The sequence below is a fragment of the Scophthalmus maximus genome, chromosome 14, assembly GCF_022379125.1.
Source record: "Scophthalmus maximus strain ysfricsl-2021 chromosome 14, ASM2237912v1, whole genome shotgun sequence".
NCBI classification, from domain to species: domain Eukaryota; kingdom Metazoa; phylum Chordata; class Actinopteri; order Pleuronectiformes; family Scophthalmidae; genus Scophthalmus; species Scophthalmus maximus.
The window spans coordinates 16709700-16735846 of record NC_061528.1 but is presented as its reverse complement, the minus strand read 5'-3'; the positions used below and the strand labels follow the sequence as shown (position 1 = coordinate 16735846).

Sequence of the window (26147 nt, the reverse complement as noted above, 5' to 3'; positions counted from 1 at the left end):
TCCCTATCTCTCTTTCTCTCTCTCTCTCTCTGTGTGTGTTTGTGTGTGTTTAGAGTGAGCAGGAGAGAGAGCTGACTCAGATTCAGTACCTGGCTTGGCCAGACCATGGCGTCCCTGATGACTCCACTGATTTCCTGGACTTTGTGGCTCTGGTACGGACCAAACGGGCCGGACAGGACCACCCGATGGTGGTGCACTGCAGGTACAGTGAAGTCATTCTGTGAGCCCGTGATGAACAGCACTGTCAGTTGTTTGACTGACTGACATAGTCGACCTGTAGCAAAATCAAATGCTTTTCCATTTGTCGTAACCGGACATCCATTTCTGTCCCTGCTGCGTTTTGTTTTTTTCCAAGTGCTGGAATCGGTCGGACGGGGGTTCTTATCACCATGGAGACGGCGTTGTGTCTCATGGAGTGCGGTCAGCCGGTGTATCCTCTAGATATCGTCAGGACCATGAGAGACCAGAGGGCCATGATGATACAAACACCCGTACGTACAGTGGGAACATCCACGTCTCTGTCCAGCTGCTCTCAGGCACACTGCAACACATCAGCTAAAAACCTCTCCCACTGTTTTCTCTTCAACAGAGCCAGTACCGCTTCGTGTGCGAGGCCATCCTGAGAGTCTACGAGGAAGGTCTGGTCAAGCCACTCAAGACCTCCGTCTACCGGCAGAGAGAGAAGGCGAACGACCAGAGTGAGGAGGAGAGAGCGGAGCAGCAGAGAGCGGAAGAAGAGACGGAGGACGGCGAGGCGCCAGCGGTGGAGTTGCTGGAGGGAGGGCTGGATGAAGAGGACGACGACGACGAGGAGGTGGAGGTGCTGGATGTGGGCGAGGTGACAGAAGACGGCGAGGAGGAGGAGGAGGACGGAGAAGAAGAGGAGGAGGAGGAGGAGGAGGAGGAAGTGGAGGAGCCGAGCGTCGCGAGCGCCGTGAGCGCCACCAGCGCGACGAGCGAGACCAGCGTGAACCCTGACCCTGACCCTGACCCTGACCCCGCTAACCTGTGACATTTGACCTGTAGGGGTCATCAGGGGTTACTAGGAGTGCAGGTGGTCGGAGTGGAGAACAAAAGCACTGTTGCACTTTATGCTGACGAAAATGGAAAAACAGACAAACAAACGTGAAAATCATGGACAAGTTAGAATTCAAAAAAAAAAAAAAAAAGAAAAGAAATCCAGCTGTGTTGACTAGGTACCATTAGGGAATATTTTTATGTTCAGGGTAAAGAAAAAAAGTATACAAAGACTGAAGATAAAAGTATGAGAGAGTAAAATGTGGATGGGTAATTGCTGTAGTGCCATAAGTATGAAGGGGACGGGCTGCCCCCCGTGGATGGAAAACGCCCCCTGCCCTTTTTATCCCCCTCTTCTTTTTTCCCCCTCAAGGGTTGCCCTGTCCTCTTCCGAGTGAGGTCTGCCAGACGGACCTGCCTTTTTCTTTTCTTTTTTTTTCGTGTGTCCTTTTAGCTGATAAAGAGATATACCTTATCTTTTGTTCCTCAGAAAGAGTATTTATTGTGTTTTAGTTGGTGTCAAACCCTGTCCACTGAACAAAAAAAAGAAAGAAAACAACAAGTTGTATGTTTTTGTTTGTATGAGTGTAGGGCTTCACGCTTTCCTGATTAAATCTTAGGTAGTAAAGTAGTGTGGTTCCTCTTCTTCTAACTACTACTTTATTTCTTTTTTGCTTTTTCTTGTTTGGGGGGGGGACAGTGATTTAATTTATTGTACTTGGTTTTATCTTTCTCTGCTTTCTTGTCTAAGTTTTTCTGACAGCGCAGACGGATGGACGGCGGAGAGCACCTCGTATCTCGCCTTCGCGTTGGAGGCTCCGTCCTGCTTTGTGCTGTGTTTTTTTGGGGGGGGTTTTTTGGGGCTTACGGACACACGTGCGCTATGGAGTGGCCGTCGTTTGACGTGGAAATAGAACTGGTTTACAATCCTCAGGGCCCGTGTCTACCGGCCCCCTCCCTCTCACTCCTGCACGGGTCACAGCCGCCACTGTCGAGCTATGAGCGTACGCACGCTGCGATATCGAATTTAACCATTCGAGCGGTGGATCGGTTATTTGAACTAAAGTCCCCTCACATAGTCCCTGACATCCATTGACCACAAGACAACAAAGGCGCTGTGGTAAAGGAGAGGCCCCAGCAGACACACGGCCTCACTGAGGATCAATTTAAGCTACTTTGTTCATGAAGCTAAGAAACGAGGCTGAGGTCGGTTCATTTCTTTCTTCCAATTCTTATTCAGTTTTCGGGTTTTTTTCTCATAGGTTTAAAAAAATAAATAGTTTATTGGTGAACTGATCTCAACCTTTTGTGTGAATGCTAAAACCTTAACTTTTATAGCTCCCTCCTTTGTCCTCCCCTCCTTTTTCTTTTCTTTTCTTTTTTTTGGACATTCAGAGACTAAGAATTTTGTGTTGGGGAGCAAAACCCACATACCTGCTCACACCGATGGCTCATTGCTTTGTATGAGCGATTATTATTATTATTATTATTATTATTATTATTATCATGTGACCCAACATTAAACCCAATCATTTGGTGTTTTGTTTTTTTCCAAGGAAATATGCTCATGGAGTACTCTGTTTGGCAATAAGCTCCGGCGGAGTCGAGAGGTCACTGGAGCGGAGCTTAAAACCAATCGTTACTTATCAGTTTTTATCCAAAATCTGTCGGGCGTGTCTGCGAGGGCACAGTTGACCGTTCGGAGAAGCAGCACAAACAGAACAGTCAACCAGTACTTTACCTTTTTTTTTTTATTGATCTTTCCCAGTGGTACTTCTTCATTTTTAAAGCACGTGTTGTTTTTTAAGACGGCGATGATGAGAGATTAAATGATGACTTGTATTTTTAATTCACAAAACCCAGCATCAAATTGCTTGTTGAGCCTTTTCTTTTTTTTTTTGTCTGAAGTACAGGTTGAGCTGTCAATGTGTTTTTCGGTATGGAATGGAGTGTAGCCTCTTAATAATTTGAGATATTTGTCTTATCGACTGCTTCAGTACCTGCTGTCATCGGCTCCTACAATGGACTCTGCTGGAAAAACCTACTGCTGTGTGTGTGTGCGTGTGTGTGTGTGCGTGTGTGTGCGTGCTTGCGTCCGTGTGTGCCTGTGTGTGTGTGCGTGTGTGTGCGTGCGTGCGTCCGTGTGTGCCTGTGTGTGTGTGCCTGTGTGTGTGTGTGTGTGTGTGTGTGTGTGTGTGTGTGCGCGTGTGTACATACAACCTTGGATTTGTCTTCATCTCTCTCTGAACCCCTCCCTCTCTTCCTCTGCCATTTCTCTGAAATATCGTTTTATTTGTGCTGTCTGGTCTAAGCCTGCTTGTTCGTAAACTGGAATGAAAGGTTGTGCCATAAAGCCATAAACCTAATCGAAACCTGATCTCGAATTTTTTTGAAAAAAATCCAAAAAGAGCCTTCGTGGGGAGTTGTGTGTTATCAGGGCAGGCGAGGACGACCTCCCTGTCTCGCCTGTGAAACGACAGAATTCAAACAGCGCTCATACCTTCCCTTTTTAAAACCAGCCGAATCAAACTCCCCCCCCCACCCCCCAGACACCTCTCTTTTGGATCATTATACATGGATCCCACTCTCTGCATGGCCTCAAGGTGAATGATACATCAGAGCAGATTACCAATGGTACAGTTGTGCAGTTTCAAACAGCGCGGGGGGCTGATGCTATAGCCACTGAATGACTTGTTTTAACAAATACATTGAACAAAAACACCATTCAACCCCCATTTGGCTTCTTCCCATCAGTCTTTGTACCCGGCAACAGGGCTACTCAAATCAAAATCAATCCCCCCCTTCAATTAAAGTTCAAAAACCTTCTGACGGCTAACGAGAGAAAAAAGAAAAGAAAATGTGGCCCCGCAGTGAAAAGTTGATAATTGATAAGTCGGGGGGGCTGCCAGAGTTTCCATCTGCACAAAATGTCCAACAATGAGCTGTCTGTGTTCCAAAGTGTTTCGATGTTGACACATAATTGGTACTGTCTGTGCGTCTAGGGTACTGATCAAATGTAGTTCGGAGGCGTACCAGGCATGGGGAGGGCTCGGGTTAGTTGTATTTTTGTAAAGACAAAAACAGTTCTAGTCGGGCAGGGAAAGGACAGCACTTTGGAAAAGGCTTAGTGGCATGTAGTGCTACTGGAAAAAGAAAAAAGAAAAAAAAGTTGGAGCAATGTTAAAATGAGTTGTTGATGAGTTTCTGTTTTTAATTTATCGTTTTTATTTTTGTTTGAAAGTAAGACACACGTAGGGGAACCAGAAAAAAAGATAAAACATCTCCTAACTACACAGTGCCACTTGTTAATTTTTGTGTAAATAATACTAGACCATGTAAATACAATGTTGTATATGAAAAAAAATCTTTAAAATAAAAGGGAAAATCATTTGTGAGCAGAAAGATTTTGTTTCTATTTTACTTTTGATTTTTTTTTCTTTTGGGGGGGGGGATCTCCCTCTTGAATAATTCCAATGTGACACGACTGGCGTGTATTATTTCCAGACTGCTATTTCAAGAGTTCTGTTTTATTTGAGAGCGTCATCTATAACGGCGAGTGTATATACAATGGAACACAGATTAACGAGAAATGTTTTACCGTATTATAACTTTTGGTTAACTCCTACCTGTGTCATAAAAAAACCCCACATTTGTCTTCAGTCGCTTGTTTCTTTCTGGTATCGTGGTTTTGCGGTGCTTTGTGAACAATTAAAGCTTGTCTGTCAAAGCAACGGAGGACGTGGCTTCAGATCACCTCGCCTCTCCACACTGCAAAAGTGAGGTCGGGCAACGTCGCCGAGTGCAGAAGAGACGCATCGACAGCTGAGAACCCTCGATGAGAATCACTAACCTATTTAGATTTATGGAATTGTGCGATTTTATAGCATAGAGTGAAGCCATTAGTCACGAGAGATGGCCATGGTGCTAAGTCTTTTTTATGCCAGGCTCAAAAGAAAAATACCAAACTAACGTATGTTGGTCAGAGTTGTCAGGAAAATTCTGCAAAAGTAGGATTTCCATGGAAACGCACTGCTATATAAACGTTGTTGCATACAAACTTACATGGTTACAGATGTTTGATAATGTCCGATGGCCTGATATGAAGAAGCTACTTTAAATCTGACCATCTTTTGTCAAAATAAAAAAAATGGTATTGTTGAGCCAGTGGCCACAATGAGTAGGTCCTTATCAATACAAAAAACTTTAACACACCAAAAAAACCTAAATGTGTGTGTGTATATAGACAACCTCCACATCCTCTGATGTTCTGTAGTATCGGTGCTCATTTGTGGTTGTAGGCCTACAGTAATATCTACGGTCTTCTTATGTCTCTGTGCACAGATGGGTTCTCGTATGCATTAGGATTCTCAAGCCAGTATATTGACATCAGCCCGTTGCAGGCAATTGATCCCCTTATGCGCAAATACAAAATAAAACAATGCTTGTTTATATGCACGGCACCCAAGTTTTCGGGGACAATGACGAGATTTAGAGTGAATAATATTGAGACGTATAGATCTCTTTGATGAAATAAAATGAACTAAATTACAATAAAAGAGTTCACATATCAATTTAGGTAAGAGGTCAGAGTCGTGGTCCCCTCTTCTAGGGGTTAGGGGTTAACTATCCAAAAGGATTATTGAACTTTAACCTCAGTTGTCCATGGCAACATTTGTCTACATTCCCAAAACTTACCAGAGGGGGGCGCTGCTGTCAAACGAACGCTGACCACACGGTGTGACTCAAAATTCAGAAAATGAAAAAGGTCACTCTTCCGATATTGGTAGTTTTGCCTGGCATCGAAACTATTTATTGAATGCATGGTTAATAATATATGGCTTTATATGTATGTTTTCCAGTTTGGCAGACCTTTTTTGTTTTCTGGCCTTGTGATAACAAATTACACATTATGACAATTATGAAAATATTACATTTTAACAGTATAGGCAACATGAACGTGTGTGGCATTTTAGCTTAGAAAAGAAAAAACACAAAACGCATAATTTAAATACACAAACTCGTTATATATACATCCTTTGGAGAAGAAAAAAAAAGGGGGTTGTCGCTTTAAAAATGCTAATCACGTTTTGTTAGGGATTTGCGGTGACGTCACATCCGGAGGAGAGCTTTTTGCCTCCTACTTTTTTTTTTGTCGGGACCTGGGGAAGGAAAATTATCCCGCAGGCGTGACGAGGTGGAATAAAACAAAGACCCCCCCCCCCAAAAAAAATAAATAAATATAGACAACAAGAAACCAGTCGCGAACCATGGAAACTAAGTCGTCCGCGATGCCAGCAGACGCGTTTTCGCCGTGAATTCGTACTCCGTGAGTATCCCTCCGTCCGGTGGCGTCCTCGGGGTCCACAAGTGGCCGCGGAGCAAGTGGCCGTCCGTCTTATCGCAGGCGGTGTTTGTTTTGTCGCACGGGACCGCGCTCGCACGGCCGGAGTCGTACAGTGCCCGAGCGCGGTCCGGCCCGCGCGACGAGACGAACGCACACCTGTTGATTTTCGCTCGCACCAGGTACCTCCGGGCCTCAAGTAGAAGTACAAGAGGAGCCGGTGGTCATACTCTGCTGCGTAGTTTGTTGTTCTAATATTGTTCCAGAAGATGTGTTGCACAGTATCAAGTGTTGTTTTTTGTTTTTTTTAAAAACTGTGTGTGTGTGTGTGTGTGTGTGTGTGTGTAGCCGACGTGAAATCAAGTTTTCACATCTCGGAAGTCGAGTACCGTCCGCAGGCCACTTCCGTTAGCTGGTGTGTGTGTGCACCATCTCCCCGAACTCTTCATTACACCTGCTACTGTAACTTGTCTATTCGTCACACAGCGTTTCGCGACACGAGTGTTTTTGTTTTTTTCTTTTCTTTTTTAAATCCTCGTTAGTTCGACGTCTCAGGTGAGCTCTGTTACATTGACCTGTTTGACCTGTGACTGAGACAGCGACAGACAGATACCGGGACTCCAACTCAAAATGAATGTATTAATCATCTTTTATTTCACCCTCCCTGGCTCTTTTCACCCGAGTTACCTTACAAAAAGTGATATCCGTAGTTGCAGTTCATATCTTTGACTTGTTAGCCTCTTGTCATGTTTCCTTAGTTTGCCAACATTTAACTCCAAATAAAGACAGAGGCTGCTAATGTTAGCTATAAATATAATGTTTAAAAAAATCGAATTACTGTCAGATGTACGCATACATCACATACACACACAGCATCTCTGTTTCTGTTGTACTACCATACCGCTGTTGTTCACCTGACACGTTTCCTGCAGTCCCGTACAGTGTCCATTCAATAGATGAGCCCCCACTCTCTTCTATGTATTAATCTCTCCCCTCTTCCCGTCCCGTACAGGTGCGGTAGCGTAACCCTCCCTCTCCCCAGTCATGCTGAGTTTCCTGCGCAGGACCCTGGGGCGACGCTCCATCCGCAAACATGCCGAGAAAGCCCGGCTGAGGGAGGCCCAGCGGGCCACGACGCACATCCCCGCCGCCGGGGACGCGAAGTCTGTCATCACCTGCCGCGTGTCCTTACTGGACGGGGCGGACGTCAGCGTCGACCTGCCGGTGAGGGCGGATACTTAAATTCACAGCTTTTGTTGCACCCCTCAATCTCTCCTTTGACGTTTCTAATGAGGTAGCAAGCGTGTTAAGGGAAACATGCGTGACTCGAACAGGATTATTTTTTTCTATCTTGTAATGGGATTCCTGTTTTACTTCACGATAGGGGTCGACCCATTACAGCTTTCTCCAGGCCGATTATGGATACCGATTATTACTTATCTAAGAGACCGATAACCGATATTTGAAACCGATATTTGTCTGCAGTAAAAAAAAAGTGTCAAAAGGCGTCAAAATTTAGAATAATACAAACTCCTAACACAAAAATTTGTTGAAATGCATACGTTTAATTCACAGAACCTTTCAACATGACTTCAACACACAAAGTGCTGGGAGCTATCAGCAGCATTATCATGAAATTGAATATACAAAATAGAGGCTGAACGATATCGATTTTAGGGAGTATAAGATTCTCAATACCGATACATCAGCCGATATATATATATATATGTGTGTGTGTGTGTGTAAAACTACAAGAAATGTAATTGAGGCTTGATATTTTACTTACATAAACTTTATCATAAATAACTATAGATTGAAAAGAATTACAAATACAATGAAATTATCTTATCGACAAATCGACTTTAAAAAAATCGCCGATAATGATAAAAATGTCCAAAGTCGGCTCCGATAATCGGCCAGGCCGTTAAATCAGTCGACCCCTACTTCATGTTCATTGTTTTTCTGCTGTTGTTAAGAGGACAGTTATGACCAACAGTATTTATGTGAAAGATGGAGAAGCAAAAGCACAAGAGTCATACTAGTGACAATTGTATGTCTTTGTCAGAAGAACAATCCTTTTAAGTAGGTGTTTGTGTGGCCCGCGTGTGCGTGCGTGCGTGCGTGTGTGGTGGTGTTGGCTGATCACCTGTAATTCCATGATCTTCTCTTCACGTGATCACATGACTGCATCATGTGACATGTTTGGCTCATCACCAAGTGGAGACAGAGCAGAACTCCACTCTTCCCACATCTGACTCTCTTCTCCTGTCCTTTCTACTCTTTCTCATGCTGTGTCATTTGTTTCTCTACCAAGCCGTTGCTGGAGAAAACATGAACATTTAAATAATATATCAATTTAGTAACTATAATCTTGAACAGAGAGGTTTCCAGTGGGATTTCCATCTGTCAAACCCACAGCATTCCTGTGTCTTGTTGTCCTTTATAATTTAGTCCTATTTGTTAATGTAGCATATATTCTAAGCGAGATCTGCGGAAGAGAATATTTCCCTATTATTATCCTATCTATCGTTCTATTTTTTAATATCTAAATAAAAAGGTTTAGGTCTTATTTCTCTTTTCAATGTTTATTCTGAGTTATTCAGAATGAATGGAGCATTGCTATACAACCAAGAAGCATTTCAGAATTCCTTAACAGCTAATTGAGCATGAATACATAAAAGTATTTCATTCAGCACGTCTCACGAGCAATGTCGTACATTTTGTTGAGCCTGTCTGTTGTAAGTACAAGACCTGCCACATCCGTCCTAATCAGCTCTGTATTTATGTGCACATAAAGGTCAGATGATATTCTCTCTTTTTCGTCTGGTGGAATGTTATCTGTTTGGGCTCAACATCGCCGTCCATCCGATTCTCTTCCTCTCTCTTGCTCTCGCTCTTTTGTTTGTAGTTTAGCAGAAATGATTGCTGGATTTTTGTACAAGGCTATTTTCCCTTTTGTTAGTTGCAATTTTTTATCAACCTGTTTTACTGATGGGAGTTAATTGGGTACTTCTGTCCCTTAAAAAAAAAAATCCCCAGGCATGCACTGTGTGCACCTGAAGAAAGTGTTCGAATTCAGCCTGATTTTCTGAATGCATTCCAGCAGTGCCCCGGTCCTTTGCTTACGTTTCAAAATAAGCTTCCTTTGAGTTTCCCCTCCCCCAGATAATAGGTAGCTTCTGAAAACCCTCGGGTCTTATCATCCGACTCTCCGAGTGATAAGAAAAAACACACCGGCTAGGAGCACTGCTGTGTTTAAATGTTTTGCCCTTTACTGCAGATGTCCAATGGCAGCGTCACCGACAGAAGAAGTGTGGAAGAGAAAGCATTACCTTGATGAAGAAAATATTTTATGACATGAACAGTCAAAACACATGAATATCATCTATATTTTAAGCAAAATTCCTCATTTAGTTTAGCTCCTGCAGTGTAGCCTCTTTTCCCCAAACATTGTAAAGTAGAGAGCTCCACTTGAGTCTTTTCTTTTTTTACCCCGCTTGCTCGGTAAAACACAGGGAACAATACTTTCATTGACGGGAACAGTGTTAAAATAGAAATCCTCAAACTTGGTGATCATGGGGAGAGATGTTGTGCAGGGAAACATTGTTGTAACGTCCCACTATCAGGGATTCAGCCAGACTTATCATTCAGTTAAACACTGTCTGAGAAAAGTTTATCTTGGCACACGCTGCTGATGATCTGCCTTCGCCTTAAGCGCATAGTACAGTTTTCCAGGGATTGTGGCGAAAGAGTAATGATGGGGCAATAAAACAACTTGGAATACAGTTTGGTTGTCAATTAAAAAGAAGACAACAACATAGTCCTCCCTTTGTTGTAGTTTGGAATCACGTTGTGTGGTTCTGCAGCGACATAGTTGTTGATTCAACTCAGGCTGGCAGAAATGTGGTTTGCACCCCCCCCCCTCTAAATGGTGCAGTTTGTTTTTTCTTTGTATATGTTGAAGTGGTTGTACATACACTGCCATAGGGCTCATTCACTTGCTTTGGCTTTCCAGCTGTCAATGTCCCTTGTATGTAAAGGCCACCCAAAGTTGTCTCCCAGGGATACCGCTGTTCAGCAGCATCCATGTCCACACATCATTCCACACAGCCTTGCATTCTTTCCTTTAAATGTATTTACATGCCTGTTTTTTTCCTTCTTTTTTTCTTTCTTGACCTTTTTTTTTACGTCCCCCCTCTCACCACCTCACATCAACTCATGTTGCCACCTCCTTCATTATGTCTTGTTGGTAGATTTGTAGCCCTGACAAAAGGCTATGCACGTGCATGCTTTATTAATTCTTACATAAAATGCTTTATGCAATACTGATACATTACTACACTGGCTGTTTAGTTGACTACAGATAAGACGAGAGCATCAGCTCAACTGTAACTTAAACATTAAAACTGTCTGAGAGACGGAGCTGTTTGCTCAAAGACAGGCGGAATTAAAGGACTGTAAACAGCCAAACAATACTGTGAGCACTATAACAAGGGTTTGCGCGCGCACACACACACACACACACACACACACACACACACACACACACACACACACAATGAGTCCTTTGTACTCTCTCCCTGGGTACTGTAGGGGTGCGGTATGCCTTCTCAGCTATGCCAGCTAGCATGGGGCCAGCCTCCCTGAGCTGGGGTGTGCATGTGTCCAAGTGTGTGAGAGGGTGTGTATGTGTGTGTGTGTAAAGAAGACCCAAGAAGCCTTCAAGGGCACCAGTAGTTAATTCCTTTACTCATCCATAGTTTTATTTTATTTTTTCAACCATTTCAATTTGTCCCTGATTTCTTTAGGCTACATTTTGTGCAAAGGTGTAAATAACGCTTAAAGAATCACCACCATTAAGACAGTAAATTGTGCAGCATTATTTACATATGCAATAAATATTTATTTATGTTTTGTTTGTATGGAAAAAGGAGCCGTATAGAGAACATCCAAGCATCTGTGAGCCTAGACCTTTGAATGAGTATTTGTTAATAATGTTAGTTATTTAAAAAAAAAAAATGATTTTGACCTGGTTGCTAATGTGGCAGGACTGATGTTATCACTCCCAGTGGTTCTCTAACTTGCTTAGTGATGCTGAATAAAACACAACAGGAAACAGTCTTGTGAAAATATATATTTTTTAATAAGCTACTACTAGTAGAACAAATATGGTTAATGAAATAATCGACTAGAAAATGAAAGCTGAGGGGAAAAAATTGGTAGGCTGGCTGATCTTGGACGTCACCTTTTCATTGAGCCGAATGATCACATGATGTGTTCAGCCACCCCACTTCCCTCAGCTCCTGGGCCGTCTGGGGCACTTCAACCCCAGTTACTGTGGCAACACTGTCGCTGTGCCTCATGGTGGGGTTTAGAAGGTGTGTGTGTGTGTGTGTGTGTGTGTGTGTGTGTGTGTGTGTGTGTGTGTGTGTGTGTGTGTGTGTGTGTGTGTGTGTGTGTGTGTGTGTGTGTGTGTGTGTGTGTGTGTGTGTGTGTGTGTGTGTGTGTGTGTGTGTGTGTGTGTGTGTGTGTGTGTGTGTGTGTGTGTGTGTGTGTGCGTGTGTGCTCCCGTGCTCCCAGTTCTAGGCAGAGCACAGGCAGTAACTGGTACGGCTCTGTCAGAAAGGGCAGGGCAACACCTATTCACACTCTGAATACTTCATGTTAAGATTTTCTCTCATATCTACCAAATCCATAAAACACAAACCAGAGCATGCATACTTGAACTACATTCAAAAGCAATAATTTTGGAGGGGTGTCCAAAGAAAACCGTAACTATTCTAAAATGATGGATGGTCTTGAACTTTTGTATTAGTCCGTATACTGAAAAATGTATCCAATGCACTAAATTATAAACCTGCAAAAATTAATCAATCAACAGATAATTATTTGGCAACCATTTTGATCATCCTTTTAGGCATTTTATATGCAAAAATAGTTTCAGTTCCTTAAACATGAAGATTGTATGCTTTTCTTAGTTTTACACACTAATGAACTAAAAGACTTTGTGTTTGTCACTTTTAGACACATTTACATGTTGGATAGCATTCCCTTGGGCTTTGGAGAATTAGAGGGCTTTTTAATTTAACATAACATTTTAAAGATTATAATCATTTAATCAAGAAAATAATCAACAGATTAATCGCTAATGAAAATAATTGTTAGTCGCATCCGGTTTGATTACACTAACCAGCAAACTCTAAGGCCACAGAGGCTTTGAATTATCATGATTTTTTTTTCACTAACCCTCCTTTCTGGATGTTATTCTTTCAGAAGGCCTCTTTTATGTCGGGAGTAAAGATCTTCCCACACGTTAAGCACATTCCTCTGTTGTAATGTAACCTCAGGCTCTGGATGACGGTTTTCTTCAGGTCTAGTGTTTGTTGACATATTAACTGTCCTGTGACTCAGCTTAACTTCCTCACCAAGTTATTTCCGTCGTACTGACAGTGCTGTGACAAACATCCCGAGAATCAATATCCTCACTGTGAATTTTCTTTTAATCTTGTGTTTTCCCAGGTGAGACAGATATCCAAGTCATTTGTTTGTGTGTGTTTTCCCGCTCAGAAAAAAGCCAAAGGTGAGGAGCTGTTTGACCAGATCATGTACCATCTGGACATCGTAGAGAAAGACTACTTCGGACTGCGCTTCATGGACTCCGCACAAGTGCCGGTAAGATTGCAGATGCACTTTACACGGTACAGTGTCTCGTTATCTTCCACACTTTACTTTTAATGCCATAGTATGGTTGACAGAATTTGTTGGGTTGAACTGTTCATTTTGGAATTAAGGTGCTGTGACACTAAAAAAATACTAAAACATGAGGACAACGAAATTACATTAAATACTCTATGTAGACTTTAGTGAAATGATCTATGTTTCAGGCGGCCACTTCATATCCAGACTTTCAACTTCAGTCTAAATCACCATTAGCCCATTTGGTGAAAGCTCGACAGAGGGACTTTCCCTTTCAGTGAGCGGGCTAAAGGGATTGGTTTTGGGACTGTTGTGGACGCTGGGAGTCAGGCTGTGCGCTAAGACAAAGTGTTTTAAGTCACTGGTCTGCCACTGACCCTGTTCCCTCACACTGATACACTGTGAAGGCCATGGAAGGAAGGACAGCCAGCGGGAGTGAAGATGAAGCCGAGGGGTAGGGACAAAGAGGAGACAGGGGAGGAGGAGGAGGGAGAGAGGAAAAGGAGTGGGAGAGCGAATGAAGTCGAGATGGAGTGAGAGAGGGAGGGCTGTAATAAGGAATGTGGGGGAAAGTAGACTAGAGTGTGTTCTCCTCTGTTATCTCTCTCTCTCTCTCTCTCTAACATGCACACACACACACGCACACACACACCACCACTGCTTCTCCTTGACATTGTTCATGCCTCATAGAGCCACAACTTCCAAGAATTTCTGTGTGTGCTTGCACTCCCAGACCTCTCTGATTTCAACCGCCCATATACTCTTGCTGAAGAAACGGACAGATATATAATTAACACATCGATTAAATTATGACTGCTGCATATCAATTATCCAACCTGCCATAATTATTAGATGTTGTCGAATACTTAACTTAACTTGAAGATGCTAGAGATGCTGTGCTTTTTTAAAATTGTTAATCTTCATGTTGTTCCAGCATTGGCTCGATGTCACGAAAAGTATCAAAAAGCAAGTGAAAAGTAAGTATACATAGGTACATAGGAGAATGATTTTTCTTTACATCTCTATATTATTATGTATATATTATCTTAAGTTTACAAAATTTCTTCAACCTTGATATTTGGTCATTACATACTTTGTGCTTGTTAATTGCGTTGTGATTTCATTTTGATCTATCCCACAGTCGGCCCACCGTACTGCCTTCACCTGAGAGTGAAGTTCTACTCTTCCGAACCGAACAACCTGCACGAGGAGCTCACCAGGTGAGTTCGCTTTCTCTTGCATACTAATGTAAAAAAAAAACTGATTTTAGGTAATCTTTACAAACCTTCAACAGTCAGTGTGTTTAAATGGACCAGCTGTGGTCCGTGACTAAGTGTGTGTAAGAGTTTCCCCGTTGGTTGGGTTTTCAACTATAATCTCAATTTTGCACATTGACTATACACAGGCCAGTCATTTATTAGGTTTACACCTAGTCTCGTTTATAGATTTCAAGTAGGTTGACTTCAGTGTTCCATGCTACCAGATTGACATGGATTGTTGGTTTTGTATCATATCCAATAAAAGTGCCAAATGTATTAACTTTTCATCTCTGTATTTACCCGATTGTTGTGTTTGACTTTCAGATACCTGTTTGTGTTACAATTAAAGCAAGACATCCTCAGTGGCAAGTAAGTAATTATCCTTCATCTTAACTCCTTCACCTTAATGAACATGTACATGTAAAAAAAGAAACTTGTGTTGATGTCATGGTATACCAAATAAATGTTCAGTTAGAGAGAGGGACAGAAAAAAATCTAATTATCACATCCATTCATTTATATCAATCAATATATATTATCCGACTGGCTATAATAGACCATGTTTTGCGAGTTAGCAGAATAAAGTAAGTCATGCCAAATTGTGGTATATTGTTATATTGTCATTTCAGTAATCGTAAGTGCCTATAATGTACATTACTAGAAAATCCCTGAAAACCTGTTCCCGTGCTAATCATAAGACATCTGTAGCTAGCAATGTGACCTTCGAATATTTCATTTTGTAGTTCAAGGTATTTATTCAACACATTCTGAATCTATATCCGCTCTGATTGTTTAGAGGCTGTCAGAGAGAGCCAATCCCAGAGCAGACAAGAAAAGATGATAACCGTATTTTGGGGTGAGAAACTCCAAACAATTGAACTTTTTTTCATTGTACTGCCCCCCTCGCCAGTTTAACCCTGCATTTGTAGTTAAACCTGTAATTTCAAACAACTAACATTGAATCAATTGATCAATATTTTTGCCTTTCTTCATCAGTGTATCTATGCATAAATTGTGTCGGCAGTCATAATCACCTCAGGATAACATTCAACAGACTATAACTTTTAATAGTAGTCAGTAGGACTGGAAGTATAAGTGATAGTTTTTCTTTATTTTGCATTGTCTGGCTAGAGTAACAAGTGGTAGGGACCAGTAGGTCTCAGTGACGGTTAGAGGGGTCTTTTGGTTGCCTATGCCAGTGTTGACTCGTTTCGCTGCAACTGACCTCATGTGTTTGTATTTTTCAGGTTAGAGTGTCCGTTTGACACAGCCGTGGAGTTGGCTGCCTTCTCGCTACAGGGTAAGCACAGCAGGAATCCAGGATGCTCTCTAACTCAGTGAAGATAATTGAAATCACCACTGTAAATGCTGCCAATTTGAGTCTAACGTTTTGTTGCAGAGTTGAGATGTGTGTTGAGTCTTTGCTAGCCTGGGACCCAGACCAATTCTGGGAGCTCATTTAAATTTCCTGTGCCAGAATACGGTCTGGATCCTCTGCATTGTTAAGGGTTTTCCGCCTGGCAGAAAACTTGCCGGTCCAATCACAGCCAATTATCTGATAATGGGTGGGGTATATGACACGACACGGACAGAAGTGACTTTTATAAACAAACAGGGCTGCACCAGGACCATTTGACAAAGTACCTGATATTTTCACATTTGTCCCACAAAAACTGCAACACTCGTTCACAGACATTGTGGAATCATCTTCACAGGCATCTCCTCTCAGTAGGCTCTGGTCTGTTACATTTTTGCGTCGCTCAACAGACGTCACATGAGTCGTTGCTATCCAATTGTGTCCAGAGGCATTTTGCTCTGCCCCCGTTGGTAACGCCTCTTGGAAATGAACCGAGAGGTTCCAGACTAATACACATTTGAGTATTAGTGCCTGTATAGCAAAAGTATTGCACCAGATAGTGTGGCGTGATGCTGCTGTCAGTTTAAAGTTGGAGTTTCTTTCTTTTTGTCTGCACACCTTAAAACTGTTCCACCCCTCCAACTTGCACCAGCAGACATTGCTCCCAAGCCCGTGAGCCGATAAGTTTATCTTCCTCACATCTCATCTGCGCTGTGTCTCACCTATCAGACACATGCACTCACAAGTCCACTGGCAGAAACGGACCCTTGCGTCCCTGCTCCCCAGTAGTTGTCCTTTAATCCTTTTGAACCAGTCACGGTTGTCTTTGTGAATTACCATATGCTCTGAGTGACGTTCCTGCCAACATCGCTGCCATGGTCACTGAGGCACATATAGACCTCCCCACTACAATAAGATTGCAAATCAAAGCAGTGGTGTAGCTTTGGATAGAGAGGTGGAGAATGGAACTGCGGACCCATGTGCCAGAGAAGTGGTTTCTGAAAAAACTCTGACTTTCAAAAGAACTTTAGCAGTGAGCCATTGCTCTTCTCGGTCTGTTCTCACATACGGACTAAAAAAGCTGGGAGAGGGATAGGCTGCTATTCATTTTTATTGTTGATACTATTATTATCACAGTATGGCTAATGATGCTAGCCATCCTAGCTAGCTGCTACCCACCCTGCAGGTTCACTGTGAGTGTGTTTGTACTCGCGGCGACAAGATTGAGTGAAGCCCTGTGATCCTTTAAAATAAAACATACATTTACGGCCTGATAGTTTTTTGTTGGCTCTCTTGTAAAAAGGGAAACTTTTACTCAGTTTTGCTTCTGGTTGTGTGTGTAGGAGCTGCTGCCACTGCGCTCACCAACAACCATTGACTACATAGGCAACACCTTGCTGATGAAGTGGCTAGAGCCGTTGCCTCACAGCAAGACGGTTCTTGGTGCCTGTGTGGAGTTTGCATGTTCTCCCATGTCTGCGTGGGTTTTCATCCCACAGTCCAAAAACATGCAGATTGTAGTCTGGTTAATTGGAGACTCTAAATTGACCATAGGTGTGATTGCAAGTGTCTCTATATGTTGGCCCTGCAATACGTTGGTCCTGCAATACGTTGGCCCTGCAATACGTTGGCGACCTCTGCCTCTCGCCCCAATGTCAGCTGGGATTAACTTCACCCCCCTGGGACCTTTAAAGGATAAAGCGGTATAGATTATGGATGGATGGGTGTTGGTCTGAGATGCTTGTTCTAGTAAGACATATAGTGGCTTTAACAGAAGAGGAGTAACTGTTAACAGGGGGATATGCATTTGGGGGTTCTCTGCCTATTACCACTGCAACCTAGATTAAACATGGACAGATATGCAATCATGTGACGAGTACCTGAAATATTTTCCTCTGCAAATCTCTTTACTTGCAGGTTAAATGTATTTTAATAATCATCTGTTCAAGGGCAAAGCATTTTAAAATAATATGAAGAGCTTCTACTGTACCCCTCACCTCTTTCAACCTCACAGTTTGTTCCTCATCTAATTTCCAATCAAATATCTGTTCAACAGCAGGAATATAAGTCTTCACTGGCAATATTTGTTTATCGGACTTGATTTTTAGTTGAAATTTAGAAAAGGACCCACTGGTGGTCATTTCAGAGTGATGTTGCCAAGCTGCATACATTATATTTAAAAAAGCAATGATGGAACAGAAATTTATGGGACTTTTGCTATTTCCACGTTACTTGAAACGCAAATGTATACAAATGTACAGTTTATTTTTTATATTGTGCTAAAGGCAGAATTTACCTGCAAGGGCCTGTAGCCTGAGCATGTAGAGTGCTGCTTCACAGGAACAAAGAACGAGTCAGTACTAGAGATTTTATGAAATGGGATTGCGTGCACAAACCCGTGGGGAGAGACATACACACACACAAACACACGGTCACTGTGGGGTAAATGCCAGCTCATTAGTGCTCCATCCTCTTCAGAGGCCCCCTAATCCAGTACCCTTTCTGTCTTCTCTTTTTCCCTCAGTTGAGCTTTCTCCCTTCGTTTTTCCTTTTTTTTGTTTTTTGTTTTTGGTCCGAATCATGTTTTTGGTCCACTGACATTTACTGGGACAGGAATAGGGTAAAATCATAATTTCTCCTCTATATCCTGAAGCTTTGCCCACAACTGGATTAGCTAAACGGCGAAGAGCTTGCAGCAAGTCCTAGTTTCTTTCTCTCACCTAGCCAAACCCTGCAAAATGTAATCACAACAAAGACCTCTCGGTCTCTGTCCAATTTCTCTACACTCTAGAATCTGAGATAAAGTGATTCTCTTTGTCTTGTTGTCAACACACTCATTCTTATCTGAGGAGATTTATATATATATATATATATATATTATTTTTTTTATTTTTCCTGCCTCAACCTTACCTGATAAAATCTATGGCCTCTTGTCCAGAGAGAGGCCGGCACATGACCTGATGCTATAACTCTTTGTGTGCTGTGACATAAAAGGGAGGGCGTGTTTGTTATTTCTTCCTTAGGTTTCCCATTTCCTTCCACTGAAGTATTAAACACTCTTTCTAAGGTCCTCTCCCACGGGTGGAAAGTTAAGAGTCTCGATAAAAGTATTATTTCAAGAATCTGTTTGTATACACTGTACACATTAGGTGCATCTGTACAGTCTCATGCTGTCCACGACTACAGCCCTTCAACAAATCTGTCTGCTCAGGGTTTGAACTGATAAGTATGTCTGTCTGTGTTTTATTTTTTCAGCTGAGCTAGGAGACTGTGACCCATTAGAACATAATCTGGACCTGGTGTCAGAATTTCGATTCATCCCCAACCAAACGGAGGACGTGGAGCTGGCAATATACAATGCATGGAAGGAGTGCAGGTAGGCATTTCAGTGGTACTAAACTACTGTGGGTGTGGGTGTGGGTGTGGGAGGGATTCATTTACAGGTAAAAGATGGCTCATGAAATCTAATGGGCCCGCTACTTGTGTAGTTTGTATGTTGTGTGGGATTGGGCTGAGACAGTTAACAGGAACACTGTGTTGATATGCCTTCCCCTTGTTTTTATTTTTATTAAATACTCTACTCTCGGTTTCCCCCTCCTCTACCTCAGAGGTCAGACACCGGCCCAAGCTGAGATTAACTACCTGAACAAAGCAAAGTGGCTTGAAATGTATGGGGTGGACATGCACATGGTCAAGGTAACGAACTCTCTCATTTGCTTGTTCTCTGTTGCCTCAATCTACTTGTTTCACATGCGTGTAGATGCACATACTTGGAGTAGCTGAGCAATAGCCTGGCTGAGATTGAAAACAGGAATTGTCATTTATGAAAAGCAGTCAGTGGAAGTACTGTGCATAAAAACATAAGTATTTGATTGTGTCAAAATCGGGGATGTTCCTAAATTTTGATTTACACTCGTCACCCATATTAAAAGTAAGAAAACATTCAGAAAACAGTCAAAATTGAGCACAATGTCATCAAGATCACAGCGTCTGCTGGTAAATTATATATTATATTTGTGTGGCAAGTGCGGTTAAGTTGAGGGGCGGGCCCTGGGTATGGATTTTAGTGTTTCAATGAACTGGTATCCCCAGTGCTGACTAGCAAAGATAGCAAAATCTAATGATTTAGTCGAGTAATTGCACACATCCCTATTCATAATAGGGATGTGTGCGGTGTCTTTTTGTTTCTGTTTTTTGCTGTCCTTTTTTTTCTTACCCTAACTCTTTGTCCATATCTTCCCCCGCAGGCAAGAGACGGTAATGAGTACAGTCTGGGTTTGACACCAACTGGAGTCCTGGTGTTTGAAGGAGAAACCAAGATTGGACTCTTCTTCTGGTATATTTTAGTTCTGACTATATTTACTCAAATATTTATTTCAATTCTTTATAGATGTGCATTTTTTATTTGAATCATTCCTGTGTGTTTGTTTGTTTGTTTGTTTTAGGCCCAAAATCACTCGTCTCGATTTCAAGAAGAGCAAACTGACACTGGTGGTGGTGGAGGATGACGAACAGGTGAGCGTGAGTTAAATCTCTTCTCATACAATGGAATGTTGAAAATGCAGAACAATGCTCTCTATGTACTATACCCACCTGCAACATGTTCCTGTTGCACACAGGGCCATGAAAGGGCAAACACAGTCAGTAAAGATTTAAGATAGTATCAATAGTTTGCAGCATTGACACTTTCTTGATACAATTATGGTTAACTTCTGCTTGTGAAAATGTTACCAATTGTATCTATACAGTTTTTTGAATTGTTAAATATGAAATACTTGCAACAGCCTGTAAAATTAAACTTAACATCTTATTTGTCATCTTGGGGTATGCAGGGTAAACCGAAACTAATCTCAACAGTTTCATCACATATCATAAACATGTCATAACATTTTTTTGCAAACTCGGGTAAGACCACGCAAGCCATGTTTAATCACTTGAAGACAGTTTATAAATATACAGTTTCCAATGTGCATAGTAAAAACAATCTTTTGTTTGAAGTAGTGCCTTTGAGAGAGGTTGGTTCCAAATCAAAATGAAACAAGACTTGATATTGTTGTGCCCAGAGGCAAGTGTATATGAGAGAAAAGGAGAGTCTGTTTATGCCCATCCTGGAGGTCTGTGAGTGAGGTTAATAAAGAAGCCTGCCCCCTCTGGTATTTCTGGTATGCGCCATTCTCTTACGCACGCACACACACGCATGCACACTCAAAGAGTTTTAACCTCCCAACTCTGTCCTAAACAGTTACATACTTTATGCTAGATTTGTCACCACAGTAATTTACTGCACATAATGTCCATGGGTTCTTAAATCTCTGACAATATGCTTGTCTGCTGCGCACACACACACACACACACACACACACACACACACACACACACACACACACACACACACACACACACACACACTTACACAGTAGGAGCTTGTTGCATATAATTGTTGCTCATATTTTGAGAGTATATTGTGGATGTAGTGAATGACTTGCATAGTCAAAGAGAGTTTCTAAGGACAAGTGCAGAGTTAGAATGCACTGTGTCTGTGAGCTTGTGTGTGTGCTTCTGTCTCTCTGGCCCCATAGGACCTGTGGCAGCAAGTCTTCTTTTCTAGTTCATCGTGGTGGTCAGTTCCTGCTATAGATACAGATCTTGCATCTGTGCAAAAAATTTCATTAGATATCAAAGGCCATAAGATGATCAGTCTGACAACATAAGCAACACGTTACATCATTAGTTCAACAATAAAAATACTTCACTTTTCAGACGTAAAAGGCTCTGTCATATTAGAGATTGTCTGTCATTTGAACAGCAATTTGGCCAGAGGAACAAAACCTTATTTTATTTTCTAGATGAAACCACTGTCAAACCATGCTGGTTAACTGACTTTCCACCCTGCTTGTCTACAACATCGAGACATTAGTCAGGGACAATGTGCGATAATTTGCCTCTTTTAATGCTGAAGTAAACCAGGCTGTTTGTAAATGTGCTTGATTTCACTAAGAGGTTTTCCCAGCTGGTTCAGAACTAAATTAGATCATAGATGTTTATGATCTAATGTGTTTTCTGTGGTTTCTGGATGTAGTAGTGGATCTCAGTTAGTGTGTTGTTTTTTTCAGCTTTAGTTGTCACGGTCAGAGGGCTGTTTCTTTGGCTTTGTATAGATTTGCAGTATTTGTTGTGTGTTGGTGCATGTTTGGAATACAAGTAGTGCACCTGGAAACCAATGAAAAGAGGCTAACAAAGCAAAGAGCTGAGCAAAGGATGTGACTGTGACACTGGAATGGCCGTGCAGATTTTGTAACTCTCTCTGGTGCCGGTCAGACTTTCATCTACAGTAGGCAATAAAAAATCACATTAATGAGGCAGCACTTGCACGATGTAGTGCAGCCATTCATTTGTCACATATCAGCCTCATTCCACAAACAAGAATTAGCACAAGCATTGTTTTTCGGAAAATATATTAGCTAGGTGTTTTGAATTTAATCTGTTGCAGCATTGAGGAGTGTACAACACATGCAAGTTCCATTCCAACTGGAGATGCTCACATGAGATGCTTTCATGTTACCCTACTGACACCTTATCTCATTCTCTATCATCCACGTCTAACCCCCATGTTAAACCTCGTCAGGGTAAAGAGCAGGAGCACACCTTCGTCTTCAGGATGGACCATCCCAAGGCCTGTAAGCACCTCTGGAAGTGCGCCGTGGAGCACCATGCTTTCTTTAGGCTGAGGGGGCCCGTGCAAAAGAACACTGCAAGCTCTGGATTCATACGCATGGGATCACGCTTCAGATACAGGTGACAGATGGGACGTCTTGGCAGATTAAAGGGTTAAGGGTGCTTTTGAAGGATGGCTCTTTTTTTTAATGCTCAGGGTTGGTGCACAAGGTTTGCAGTGTACTTTTGTATCAAATAAACTGGACTTAAGGAATCTAGGGTGGTAATGGGAATGAGTTTTACATAATTATTTTATTTGCCTTGTGACAATTTTTTGTCCAATGCCGCCTAAGTAAGAGTATTAACAGTGCCTATAAAATATTACCTCCTAGGCCTCCTGCCTAGATTGTGTTTTCGTGTTATGTTGTTTAAAAACGTTCATTATTCACACTATATTAAAGTATGATCTTTTTTTAACAAAAACAAATGGTCAAAATAAAACAAAATGTCTTTCTTTTAAATATCTAGCAAATATAAAATTCTATTTGGAACAAGTACAATTATAACATTTAAAAGGAATGAATGAACAAGCATTCAGACCTTTTAATAAGGCACACCTCATCACGTGGATGTGGGGAAGGTCCAAAAAGTTTGCAGGCTGCGTTTCCGTCCCTTAGAATCGCTTATTTGAAAGAAGACAGGCCGCAAATTTTTAAAGAGCCATGTTTGTTTCTGTACCCTATGCTTGAAGGTACCAACAGAGATAATCCTAGTGTGATGTACAGTATCATTCCTCTGTACATACAAAACCCTCCACATGTGCACACACAGATACCTGCAGTGGTTCAAACCAGGCACTCAGTGTCAACATTTTGCAGCGGCCAGCTAGTCCCCCCCTCTCTGTGTGTTTAAACATTACCCAGTTGGATAAGCATTGGCAAAAACGTTGGCTTAACACAGAGGTTACAGGGTTTGTTATTAGTAGAAGGTTATCGCCTGGGTGGGTCTGGAGTTCAGCAGGGGTCGTCCCTGTGCCTTTTGTTTTTTGAGACAATAAGATTCAGCAAAGAATAATTCAGAAGAATTGTCTTTTGTATTTAATGATTTGGCCTATATTGACCAAGGTTACCACTTCTTACAGTATGGGAATGAATAGTTATATTTCTAAGTGTAAGCTTTTGTCTTTTTTATTAATGTGTTTCTGTTACCAGTGGAAAGACAGAGTATCAGACGACCAAGGGCAATAAAGCGAGGCGCTCAGCCTCCTTCGAGCGAAGACCCAGTCGACGGTACTCAAGAAGAACCATGATGAACAGAGGTGAGGACAAGACGGTCACACAGCAGCACCTGGGAATTTACTGACACATAGGAAAAGATATGCACTTATAAACACGTGTACACACTTTGTCACGTTACGCTTTTGTGCAAAAATAGAAACGTCGCACATGATCTAAACATGCGATTCATGTATTGATTTTAATTTGTATCTGTTTGTGTTTTTACAGGACCGTTCAATGCACAGGAGTGAGTACACTGATGTTTTATACTATGAGATTTGTGCTATTGTCCTTTTAAATGACCTCATCTGTCTTATCCTTGTTGTGCAGCTTTAAACTAAGGTTGACGACATCACGTGTAGTAGCACAGCTGCTGTGTATTCCTGTTTACATTGTCTCATTTGTGATAAAGAACAACAATGGGGAGGCTTGCACTGAAAATGTCTTGATTTTATGTCATAAATAATCACATTGCAGAGGCAGCCTTTTGTTAAATGGATATGATTGGGTTAAGGACTTGATGTCAGTAGTATCATGGGACCAGCTCACTCAAAATATTGAGATGATGAACATTCCTGTGACTTTTCATCACACCTATTTGGACAGACCAGACAAAACAATTGCCCTTATGAAAAGATGCAGGGATCCTAAATCCTGATGGGGTTTTGCCAATTGGCACCTGGGAACCCAGGTAGACTAAATAAAAGGAGCATTATTTGTATTTATTTTTAAATCATAGATATATCCAAATTACATACATATTGTTTAGGTGTTGGGATGTTAGTCTTTTGATTAAACTCCTGATGTTTTTTTCTGCTCAGAGTTCTTTCTTCGGGCAATGGAGTCGGCTCCAGCAGAGACAAAAAGGTGAGGAGCAAAACTGCTGCGCGTTTTTAATCCCTCCTCCATTGTACTGGGAAACAAAACAGAGCAGCACGAGACACTCCAAATTAATACGTTTGACCAGATACAGTTTGCAAATGTTAAACAGCTGAGAATATTAGTACTTTGACATGAATCTTGAATCTTTCATTTTCTTCCTTTCTTCTCTCAATCTTTTCAATACCACCCAACCTCGTCCTTCTTTATGCTTTTCTCTGCACCTCTACCATGACTTCTACCTGAACCCTTTTGGTCAGTTTTATATAATTATCTCTCCTCCCCCCCCCCCCCCCCCCCCCCTCCAGGTTTCTCACAACAGAGGTGCCTGGTCAGCTGTGCCTGTGGTCTCCCCAGCAGCTGCCTCTGTCTGTGGACCAATGGAAATCGAGGCGCTGCCCAGGAGTCCTGGAGGAGAGAAAAGAAGGTAGGTTCATTGTTAATTTGTGTGTTTCAGGGTCGGCTCTTTTGAATGTCAGCCGATGCCATTTCATTTAATTTTTTTATTTGTTGAAATGCACTCCATTCCCTTCCAACTCTGAAGACGATAGACAGTTAAGGAAAAAGGACCTTTTTAGGTTGAATGTAATTTTTCATACCAGTGGACCAGTGAGTAAAACAGAACCATGTTAGGAAAGGTTAAATCAGGCTGACTGATCCCTGTGAGCAGACAGCATCAGTGCAATCTGAAAGCACCCAGACCCATTTTTTCACATTCGGCATTCAGAGAAATTTTTTATTTTTATTTACTTTTTCATTTATTTGTTCCTGTCATGCTTGGTTGTTCTATTTCCATATTTTCACGTTCTCTGAAACACAATGGTCTGAGGGACTGGAGTTCCTTGTGATACTGCATGTGACTTGGTAGATGCAGCACTCAACAAAAGACTGTAATAGCAGAAGTATTTAGGTAGACAATGAAAATTTAAATTCCAGAAATACCATCAGTCAGATACCCATCAGTCAGATGAGTATCTGACTGATGGTGGACAGCTTACAGAGGCAGGCAGTGGGTAGATGTAGAAATAGACGTACTCGTCACGGATTTATCCTGCTTTTAGTTTGAAATAGAAAATCATCTTAGACCTTGGCTCACTTCTTCTCAGTACCACACAAATTCCATTTTATTGCAGTTTGAGTATTATACACAGCTCATTTTTCCTTCTTCAGTTCAGCTACATTTTTGTGTTTAATTCCTCATTTCCCTTTTTCTAAGTATAAATGTGCGTGAATAAATAAGTAAATGTACATACAGGTCCAAAGGTCTGATACCACTTTGCCATAAGTGTTCTCAGATTTTGGACCCCAGTGATTGCGTACACATATGTATGCAACCTACTCGATTATAAACCTGCAATGTCCCCCTGTGTGTTCCAGTATTAAAATGTACTGAGGAGTAATTGGTCCTGTCTGGAAGCAGGTCAGGTAGGTACAATACCATCAAGCTCCGAATCTATGCCATTGCTCTGGCTTTAACCAATCAAACGCTGTGCGGTGATGGGCTTTATTTTTTTTTTTGTTGGCTTTGGAAACGGGCTCTCTCGCAGTGCAATTGTCTCCCATGATTGTCTTGTTTGTCCAATGTTGATCAGCATGACATGCCAACCTAATCGGTGCAGGGAATGATGGGATGATTCTGCGGAGGATCTTGAGTTTGGCATCATGAA

General features: G+C 41.8%; 2 protein-coding genes across 11 annotated transcripts in view; both read left to right on the top strand.

Annotated features, from left to right (window-relative positions):
* ptpn4a (protein tyrosine phosphatase non-receptor type 4a) overlaps nucleotides 1-4419 on the top strand; it is a 69610-nt gene extending 65191 nt beyond the window's left edge. For all 4 annotated transcript variants that reach the window (XM_035651631.2, XM_035651632.2, XM_035651630.2 and 1 more), the window contains exons 25-27: nucleotides 54-202; nucleotides 356-491; nucleotides 590-4419. In XM_035651631.2, coding sequence (XP_035507524.2) covers nucleotides 54-202; nucleotides 356-491; nucleotides 590-1012 — 708 coding nt within the window. In that variant the 3' untranslated portion in view covers nucleotides 1013-4419. The remainder of the gene's footprint in view (nucleotides 1-53; nucleotides 203-355; nucleotides 492-589) is intronic.
* A 1732-nt stretch (nucleotides 4420-6151) lies between these two features.
* The window catches only part of epb41l5 (erythrocyte membrane protein band 4.1 like 5), a 34862-nt gene continuing 14866 nt past the window's right edge, over nucleotides 6152-26147 (top strand). For 2 of the 7 annotated variants that reach the window (XM_035603610.2, XM_035603614.2), the window contains exons 1-17: nucleotides 6152-6343; nucleotides 7371-7582; nucleotides 12926-13030; nucleotides 13989-14031; nucleotides 14196-14274; nucleotides 14638-14682; nucleotides 15110-15169; nucleotides 15561-15613; nucleotides 18926-19046; nucleotides 19279-19366; nucleotides 19918-20006; nucleotides 20116-20191; nucleotides 22296-22465; nucleotides 23536-23642; nucleotides 23830-23848; nucleotides 24423-24468; nucleotides 24789-24907. In XM_035603610.2, coding sequence (XP_035459503.1) covers nucleotides 7403-7582; nucleotides 12926-13030; nucleotides 13989-14031; nucleotides 14196-14274; nucleotides 14638-14682; nucleotides 15110-15169; nucleotides 15561-15613; nucleotides 18926-19046; nucleotides 19279-19366; nucleotides 19918-20006; nucleotides 20116-20191; nucleotides 22296-22465; nucleotides 23536-23642; nucleotides 23830-23848; nucleotides 24423-24468; nucleotides 24789-24907 — 1400 coding nt within the window. In that variant the 5' untranslated portion in view covers nucleotides 6152-6343; nucleotides 7371-7402. The remainder of the gene's footprint in view (nucleotides 6344-7370; nucleotides 7583-12925; nucleotides 13031-13988; nucleotides 14032-14195; nucleotides 14275-14637; nucleotides 14683-15109; nucleotides 15170-15560; nucleotides 15614-18925; nucleotides 19047-19278; nucleotides 19367-19917; nucleotides 20007-20115; nucleotides 20192-22295; nucleotides 22466-23535; nucleotides 23643-23829; nucleotides 23849-24422; nucleotides 24469-24788; nucleotides 24908-26147) is intronic. The other 5 variants (XM_047337193.1, XM_035603613.2, XM_035603609.2 and 2 more) reach the window with 4 other exon arrangements.